Source organism: Rhea americana, unplaced genomic scaffold, assembly GCF_003343005.1.
Source record: "Rhea americana isolate MKP2758 unplaced genomic scaffold, rheAme1 scaffold_142, whole genome shotgun sequence".
NCBI lineage: Eukaryota > Metazoa > Chordata > Aves > Rheiformes > Rheidae > Rhea > Rhea americana.
Genome location: NW_028185506.1, coordinates 1257707 through 1267758, shown reverse-complemented (window position 1 = coordinate 1267758; position 10052 = coordinate 1257707). Strand labels below are relative to the sequence as shown.

General features: G+C 38.6%; 1 protein-coding gene across 1 annotated transcript in view; it reads left to right on the top strand.

The window, feature by feature from the left end:
* Nucleotides 1-2469, top strand: part of CRACR2A (calcium release activated channel regulator 2A) — a 67160-nt gene extending 64691 nt beyond the window's left edge. The window contains 2 exon segments of the mRNA XM_085298796.1: nucleotides 1227-1303; nucleotides 2248-2469. Of these exon segments, the coding sequence (XP_085154922.1) occupies nucleotides 1227-1303; nucleotides 2248-2338 (168 nt within the window). The 3' untranslated portion in view covers nucleotides 2339-2469.
* Nucleotides 2470-10052: the final 7583 nt, after the last annotated feature.

Below are 10052 nucleotides of genomic sequence, written 5' to 3'. Positions count from 1 at the left end.
TTTTTTTTTTTTTTTTTTTTTGTCTTTGAAATTTCATGAAGATGATGGAAAATTTCAAAAAGGTTTGTAATTTTGGAAGCATGGTTTATTTCTAAAAAACTAAACTGAAATGCCCAATCATTTTAATAGGAACTTTAGGAAATCTGAATTTTAAATGCCTTATGAGGGGTAGTTAAATAAATACAGATGCAGTAACCATACTCAGTGGCAAACAAATTAAAATATGCAGATATATGTGATTAAGCTACGGACTTGTTTACTTGAATTTGAATTTAATGTTATAAATAACAAGAAGACATGTAGAAAAGTGGAAACTCAATAGATGGTGGAACTGTGGATGACTGAAAGGACATGTGATAATACTGTGGAGGCAGTATAATATTGAAACTGGTCAAATGTCTGTTTTGGAGAGGATATGTTCCTTTTGTCATTCCCACTCAAACTTCTATTGACACCACTGTTGCCATATTAGCTTTTTGTGATAAGATGATCTCTTGCATCTATTGTGCTAGGATTGCATCCTTTGTAGTGCTGTACATGTCTTTAAACTGTTATCCTTTATCCATCATACTTAAATGCAAAATCCCTAGAGGCTACAAAATCAAGGGTGCAGGCTGACTAGGGGMTGTGAAGAAGATGCAGAAAAATGTCACAAGGAAAAAAAATGAAATAGACTTGATTTGTTGTTATTTTTGCTGAAAAACTTAACTTTCCATTTGGCTATTGGAAAGCATTGGCTTCAGATTGTTGAATATAGAGATTTTCTGCTGAAGCTTTCCAAAATTAAAAAAAAAAAAAAAAAAGAAGAAGAAAAGTTAGGGGTATTTTTTTCCACTTGCTCTGACAAGCACTCAGTGATGTACCAATTGCCTCATCATTACAAGGAAAGTTCACAAAACTTCAGCACCTTACAAGACATGTTTGCATTTGAGCATTTGACAGATCAATTTATCCCAGAGGAAAGCTACTGTATAGAACAAATATCTGCTGAGAAATGCATCTAGTTGCTGTTTTGGGGGTACACGTTTGTCTTATTTTATTTTATTACTCTTTACTGTTAGCTGCAGAATGTAGTCCCACTTTTTCCTATAGCCGGTTGGACAAACTGACCTATTTCTTCTACTTTTTCTTCATTCATATGTTTCAGTGTATCTGTGTTATTCTTTTAAAACTGGAGTGAGGAGATGTGTGAAACTAACTGAAACAATCTTTCTGTTTGATCCTAGGATTACAATTTAATTTTCTATGAATGCAGTGCATGTTCTGGGCACAATACCAAAAAGTCTATGCTTCACTTAGCTMGGTAAGAAGAAAACAAAGTCTGCAAGCTGTAAATGCACCTGACTGTTCCCTGTGACTGATGATAGAATGCTTTCTGTTTACTGAATTATTTTCGTAGGAACCTAAGGTGATAATGTTTTTGTTCCTTTTAAATTGGTCTATAGCCTGATCCTGTTTCTCCAACCAAGCAGTCCCTCAGGTCCACACAGAGTCTCATGTAAGTTAGTCATACTCTGTGTGGACCCAGAATGACCTGAACTGATGCTAGGAAAACTGTGTGTGGAGGCCGTGGTATGCTTTGATTGTTCTTGCAGGAAGGTGTTGGAGATTTGGAGAAATATAATTGGAAATGGATGCTGCTGAGTCCTTGTAGTAGAGAGTTGGATGTGCTTCTTTCTTYAGTTTGCTCATGACAGCTTAAATTCAGCTGTCTGCCTTGGGTCTGAAAGAGGGGGAAAGGAGAATTTTCAAAACTATATGAAGATAAGGGATGAAAATACCAATAAATCTGTCTTCCCGGAATTCCTTATGCTGGTGAAAACATGAGTAATGAAAGGGCAGATCTTTAATACTTTTACTCTAGGTGGTGAAATTTTGAAAGTGTGTCGGAGAATTGACAAATATCTACGTACTCAGATGTGTGTGKGGGGGTTGCTCAAGTCTCAGACACAAAAGGTGTCAGACATAAAAGTCTCAGACATAAAAGATCTGTTTTGATTCTCTGAAATACTGAATAAAATACTAATAATCAGTATGAAAAACTTTTTTCCAACTGAATGAACAAAGTATATTTTGTGATGTGATTCACAATTATTTTACTCCGTTTTTGCTTCTTTATTAGATCACAAACTTCTGTCATTTCTGTTAATCTCTGGACTACTTTATGTGTGGAGGAAATGTTTTGTTTTGATCTCTTATGGGTATTATTGACTTTTTTTCTAATTACTTTCTGTTTCTTTCCTCTAGGATTTTAAAGGAACATGAAGATAAAGTGAAGGAGAAAACTATTCAGCTTCAACTTGATACAAATAAAAAGTCTTGCTGTACTAGGCCATAAAAGGATGGTACATGTTTAGAAAAAAGTTGTACATTTATACCACACTACCGTACATCAGATTTTTCTTATCCTTCAAATATCATTTTTGGTGTGTTCTGAATATAGGTACAAGTGAACCTTAACATTTTTGTATGCTCTGATCTTTACTTTTGCAAAGATTGTCCTTAGTTAGCTGACAACATATTTGGGGAAGTGATAGTCTTTTTTTATTCTGTTTGACACCTAACATCACTGAGTCCTGCTTTGTGATCAGGTTCATAGAAGCTGCTTCAATATTAATAAGAAGAAATCTTATAGGAAGGAAACCACTCAGAATGTGAAGTAAATTCTCATTGGCTTGGATGACTTATGTTCTGAATACTTCATTCACTTCAGTGCTGGATCAGATTCTTTACATCTTGACTGTGTGCTGACCTTTGCTAGTTTTTTTTTTAATTGAAATTGGCAGGTAGTTGGTTATTTAAAAGTAACACACCAACAACTGCTAAGTATAAGAATATGTTTTAAAATTTAGTATGATATATGCATGAACAAGGGATAGAGGACCTCTGAAGATTCTCTTAAGTAGCATTAACTGATYCACCCTGCACATCGCTGCGTATATGTCCTTAATGAAAAAAATATCCTTTGCACTTGGATGTGCTGGATCAGATATGTCTAGGCAGGTTGGTGAAGTACCATGGAGTCTTGTCCAAGCTATCACCAAATAAACTGGTATGTTGCCATGGTGTGAGGTGGTGCAATGCAGAGATTTCAGCTTAGTTTCCAGAAACAGTAGTCATGATAGTGCACTGCTGTATTCTGGCTAGGTAGCATGGTGCTCAGAGAAAATCAGCCTGGGCTTTTCATGATATTTGACATGACTGTATTGTTTTGGATTTCAGAGCTTGCTCAGATACCTCTATATGGCTATGGTTTACTTTGTACTTTTCACGGTGCCCCTTAGAAGTCCCAGAGCAACCTGAGGACAACTGGAACATTCAAGTTAGTTCCCTTTCATTAGTACTAGTGTCCCTAGATAGGAAGCATATTTTGCTGGTGCAGATGGCTATAGCATAAAATATTTTATAGCTGACTGAACAGCTAATGATCTCCAAAAGTCTGTAACAAAAGGTTTCATGCCAGATGTTCCTGAGGCAGAATTTCAGAAATAGAGGAAGATTTTGAGAAACATTCCAGCATTTGAGGAGTATAAAGCACAAATCTCAGCAAAATCCAATGGCATATTGCTCATTTTTTTGCAATTTTAAGAACAAGTTTCTTCTCAGGTACCCAAATAAGTTGCTGATTTTTAAAAGCATCCGTTGTGCAACATTTTCCTTTGGTTTAAGTATATGCTAGCACTGGGATACAATGCTTGAGAAATCAAATCCTTCTTATAGAGATCTGCTTTAGAAAATCCCATTCTACCCTCCATCATAAGAAACCTACATCTCATAATTACTTTTGGAAACCTTTGTAGAATAAATGAAATTGAGCAACTTGAAAGTGGGTTATACAGCCAGAATTCAACAATCATTCTTGTTGGCATTTGTCTTTAATGCATCAAGCCACTGTGCAAAGCATTCAAGAATGATTATGCATGATGGTAAGCTTGTTGGAAAAATGAAATGCATGCTATAGTTCTATTTCATTAAAATATCAGAAGCAAAAGTGTAGGTGTTTTATACGAGAATGTTACAGATATACATTATATTTTCAAATAATTTTCTAAATGTTTCCAAAAATTTACTTTTAGCTTGAGTAATGAATCAATTTGAAACTAAAGAGACTAAAGTTAAACACAAGTTTATTAATTAATTCTCTTAATTTATTTTGGAATAAAAGCTTTTACAATAGTTCACTGTGCTCTTGGGATTTCTGTCTGATCTGTATTTATCTAGTGCCAAGAAACTGATACGCTTCTATGATGGAATGACTGGCTGGGCAGATGAGGGGAGAGCAGTGGACATTGTGTACCTTGACTTCAGCCAGGCTTTTGACACTGTCTCCCATAACATCTTCCTTGGTAAGCTCAAGAAGTGTGGGTTAGACGAGTGGACAGTGAGGTGGATGGAGAACTGGTTGAAAGGCAGAGCTCAGAGGGTTGTCATCAGTGGTGCAAAATCTAGCTGGAGGCCTGTGGCTGGTGGGGTTCCCCAGGGCTCAGTACTGGAGCCAGTCTTGTTTAACTTAYTTATCAGTGACCTGGATGAAGGGACAGAGTGCCTCCTCAGCAAGTTTGCCAATGATACCAAGCTGGGAGGAGTGGCTGATMCACCTGAGGGCTGTTCTGCCATTCAGAAAGACCTGGACAGGTGGGATAGCTGGGTGGAGAGGCACATCATGACGTTCAACAAGGGCAGGTGCAGAGTTCTGCACCTAGGGAGAAATAACCCCATGCACCAGTACAGGCTGAGGGCTGACCTTCTGGAGAGCAGCTCTGCAGAGAAGGACCTGGGAGTGCTGGTGGATGACAGGTTGACCATGAGCCAGCAATGTGCCCCTGTGGCCAGGAAGGCCAATGGTCTTCTGGGGTGCRTTAGGAAGAAGAGTGCTGCCAGCAGGTCGAGGGAGGTGATCCTGCCCCTCTACTCAGCCCTGGTGAGGCCTCATCTCAAGTACTGTATTCAGTTCTTAGCTGCCCGGTACGAGAGTGACATGGAGCTACTGCAGAGAGTCTAGCATAGGGCTACAAAGGTGATCAGAGGGCTGGAGCATCTGCCCTATGAGGAACRRCTRYRAGAGCTGGGCCTCTTAAACACATTAATAAGATCTCCCTTCAGTCTTCTCTTCCCCAGGTTAAAGTATCTGAGRGGAGGGTATCAAGGGGATGGGGCTAAACTCTTTTCAGTTGTCATATGCAATAGGACTAGAGGCAAGGGGCAAAAACTGAACCATAGGAARTTCCGCCTGAACGTGAGGGGGAATTTCTTCAATGTGAGAGTGACAGAACCCYGGAACAGGTTGCCCAGAGAGGTTGTGGAGTCTCCTTCCCTGGAGATATTCAAGGCTTGCCTATATGCAATCCTGTGTAACATGCTCTAGTTGACCCTGCTTGAGAAGGGGTGTTGGACTAGGTGATCTCCAGAGGTCCSTTCTAACCTTACCAATTCTGAACAAGAGTTTGCAGACTTTCTCCTACAGCAATTCCTGTTCCTCTGCCAGCACTCATATGTCCTCCTCTTCCTGATGGATTAGGATCCAGCTCTGACCTTCTCAATTCATAACCCCAAATTTGCTGTCACTGTATGAGCATGAACTGTTGTCTCCTTGCTATGCAAATGCTATCTGTCATGTGTTGATGTTTCAGTTTCACAAAACAGATATGTTGCTTGCCTGTCTACAGTCATTCTAAAAAGAAACAAGTGAAATTGCGGGTGATTTGTTCTAACTGAGATGCTATGGTAGAGGCGATGGCAGCAATTATTGGATAATCAGTCAATTATGGAAGTAAATAATTGCTTTAATAAGGCCTCATTAATTAATGACACTTATTTGTCACGCCAATGAATGTGAAAAATGTGCCAGTGTTTGATGATGATACAGTATTTCTGCTAATTGATCAGCATGATATGTTATTGTTAATCTAATGGATTACATATGCTTTTTCTGAACTGCCATTTTACATTTCTGCAGGAATAGTTTGTGATTAAATTCTGTAGCAATCTTAATCCAGGGGGTCCACTTCTAATGCCAAAGCAGTCTTGTACTGGGATTGCATTTGCATAAATGCAGTTCAGAACTGAACTGCAGAAGAGGATGGTCTTCCATGTGAAGACTGAGGGGTCAACTCTGCCTTGATTTTGCTGACTGCTGTGCTCCTTCAAACACCAGGTCTGATGATTCAGAGTCATGGCTTGAATTGTATCTCAAACATATATTCTGCGAGGAAGTAAGATTGCGTGGTTTCGTTCTATTTGTCATCTCAAAGTTAATTTTTTTTTTCTGTTTCACACTCATATCCCAGATTTCTCCTCCAAGCTTTCTCAAAACAATGCTATCGTCTTCACATTGTTCATACCATCATATAACTCCAAAATTTGTTTCCACTGAAACATGAGAAAAATATTAAACATGTTACAGTGAGGGAACAGAGAAGCAAAGAGAGTCAGGGAAATTACATAGGTACATGTAGAGTTARGAGTGACAAACAAAATAGAATAGTGGAGACTGTAACATTTCTGAGGTCATTAAAAGCCTGTTCATTTCCCTTCAGCAATATCTGGCCCCTGGAATAATTTTCACCATTCACTGCACACGTCTTGGAGACTTTATGTCTGAAGGATTGGTGCTCTGTTTTAGCAGCTACCTATRAACAGTAATCTGGCTCTTTCTCCATCTCACATGTTCATAGCTCACATTTTCATCTCATTTTTGTGTCTATCCTCAGAAGCAGAAGCTATCCCTAAGGAACAAACTTGTTCCATGCAGCTATGTTACTGCCCTGTTCTCAACCAACATGTGCAAAAATACTAATATTCTGGGGAACTGCTGTCTGCCATTCACAATCTCTTTACTCTAAAGCAATATGTGATAAATACATTATAAAATTGTTTTTCTTTTTAAAGTGATTCAAAAGTATTGTTAGACTAGATCTAAAAMTTTGGGATTTTTTATTTAGTTGCTTTTTAAAAACACTTACAAATACTCAAATTCCAGGAAGTTTGAAAGTGGCCTAAAAGATTTCTCTTCTTCTCACCTGTCTATATGATTTCTCTTGCATTAAAATATATCTGAGAAATGTTGGAAGGAAACATTTCAAAAAGACTAAAAACTCACTTTTCTAATTGAAGCTAGACTCTGAAAGCTTAATGTCTGTTGAAAAAGAAATCACCTAGCTCTGTTATATGTGAAAAATCAGGAAAGCACGCACACTGGCATAAACCTACGTATTGTATACCMACTTGAAAATTACTCATAAAATGCGTCCTTCATGCCTTAACTCTTGTCTCCAGGGCAAGAGAACCAGAAGTTCACTTCAACTGGTGACTCCTGAAGTTACATTATTTGCAAAACCCTTTGATACATTTGTTAGGCACCATGTAACAGCAGCAACATACACCTACACTCTGCCACAGAACAAAGTAAAAGAGGAAAAATTGCAGATAGATAGGTGGTGCAACTCAGCTAAAAGGCTGAGATGCAATGAAGGGTTGTAGGGAAGAAAGGARCTGCTATGAGGCAGCTCCCAAGGTGGGAACTAGTTGTGTTATTCTACTATCTAATGGGAAGTTAAATTGAAAACAGAGCCAGACTCTTCTCAGAGGTGCGCAGTGAAAGCATAAGAGATGATAGTCATGAGTTGTAACAAGGGATATTCCAGTTGAACATAAGGAAAAACCTGTGAGATTGGCACAGCTCTGGAACAGGTGCCTAGAGAACCTGGACACTCTCCATTCTTGGAGATGTTCAGAATTTGTCAGGACAAGGCCCTGAGGAACATGAGTCATCTTTGAAGTTAGCCGTACTTTGAGCAGGGGCTTACACTAATGACTTCCACAAGTTTCTTCCAACACAAATTATTTTAAGAGTTTCTATGGTAAAATATCCCCAGCTCCCTAAAAAATCTTACTGGCCCCCTACTCTTTGCTTTCCAGGATACCTCCTTTTTTTTTTTTTTTTTTTTTTTCCCCCTCATTCACCCTTTCCACATATAGCATGAGTCACAACCTGCTGCTAAAGCAAGCTGAGAAAGCAGCTGAGTAAGGAGTTCTGAGTCTTTGGTTCCCCTGAAGAAGGCAAGTGACAAGCTCTGATCAGATAGATCACTTTGGTGCCTTTCTGCTCTACCATCATCACCACATTCTCCCTCAACTCCTGCCATGTCTCTATAAAAGCAAGGCATGCTCACCAATGAGGAGAGTCTTCTAAAACCTAATTCCTCATTTCTATAATATTTATGTGACTTTTAATTTGAAAGTAATTTTGATACTGTGTTTTTTTGTCTATTATATGAATGATGCTGGAACAAGCTTTTCTTAAGTACATCTTTCTCATTAAGCTTTATTTATATAATTAAAAAAATTTGGCTTGCAGTGCTTTATGATCACAAAGAATATGCTACCATCTGCCAGCACGTGCAGTACTTGAAGTTACTGAACTTACACAGGCAGATTGTCCTTTCTGTCGCACTGAGTTTAATCCATATAAACTGAGTCACCTACAAGGCTGTCAGAAAGAGGTTGACCTTAAAGTATACATACGTATTTTTAATATGAGTAGTAAGTGTTAAATATTTGTCAGGGTTTGATGCATGTTGTGCATTAAACAAAAAGACTTACAAATTATTGCAGTCGCAACTTTAGGATTAAGGTGAGACATTTTACAGGTAAAGAAGAGAGTGATTGATTCATTATCTTCTTAAAGCAGAGACTAATTCTTCATTATATACAGCAAATACCACAAATCTTTTCCAAATTTTCTCTCTGAGTGAAGAATTAGTTTCTCAAGACAAATCCTGTAAGAAATAGGCTCAGAGAAGTTTCTTCAAACTAGCTCTGTAGTAAAAATATGCTCAAGTCTTGGGTAATACTGCTGTCTATGTTCTGGCCCATTTCAACCATTTTCAAAARTCCTGAAGTATAAAAGGGCTCTAAATGCCTAGTTCTGCCTACAGGAAGGTCCCTAGAGCAACCACTGTGAAAACCAGCTATGAAACTCCTCTCTAAGAACATCTGTCAAGGACTAGGCGGAACAGGGAATGAGAAGTGCATGTGAGAATGGAGTTAGAGTATACAGTTCTGTAGAGACTCCATGTACTTGTGGAAACATTGAATGGTCCTCTTAATATGGAATCAGGACATCTATCTCCCTAATCCTATAAGCACTCCAAGTGTGCAATTCTACCTTTTAGAGAAATACTCAGTATCTAGTTCCCTTTGGATGCTCCTTTGTGTTTGAAGTGATGGGACAGTCACTGAGAAGAGTTTTGATAGTCCTCAGATCTGTTTGTGGAAGCATCTGCCTTAAGATTAGAATCAAGCTGGTTGCACCTGGCCCTCAAGTTCCCTGTGTTTGTGTTTTCATTCTGTTGCTTAGAAACTCTAGTACTGCTTTTGTTCACCTGCTCCCTGAGCAGCTTCCACCATGTACTAAGTGGAGGGACTAGTGTCTGCTGTGCATCATTTGTTCTTACTCTCCATTCTACCCAAAGTAGTGCTGAGGAGATGTTCAGTGGTTTTGGTTATTTCTCTGGCTTCTTTTAACATGTAAGAATGCTGATTTGTTTCATGTATAGCATAATTCTTTAATAAAAAAAGAGATACCAATAATGCTAACCTATTAAATCTTGTGTATGCTGAACTCGTTGATGCTATCAGCATCTTTGTGGTAGGTACCATCTACAACGGCCTACAAAGTCTTAATTTTCTTCTAATCACTATGATTTGAAGATACTCAGCACTGCTGTAGGTACTTTCTGTTCCTTATGGGATGGATGGAGCTGTAAAACTGTGATATGCTTATGATATGAAGTGAAGAAAAGCACAAGCCACATTCCCAAAGCTGAATGTGATTTAAGTCTGGTCATCATCTCAGAACTGTGCCATCAACCATACTGCCAGGGAACTGCAACGCTGGAGTGAATGGGCACTTGCAGCACAAGCCATGGTGACAACTGCAGAATAGGGGTATAAATCTCACTGTCAATAACTGGAAGATGATGCAGGAAAGCAAGTACACAGCACTGCTTAAAATTCCTCTTAGAAACTGGTAAATGATCTGTTCTGGTCAA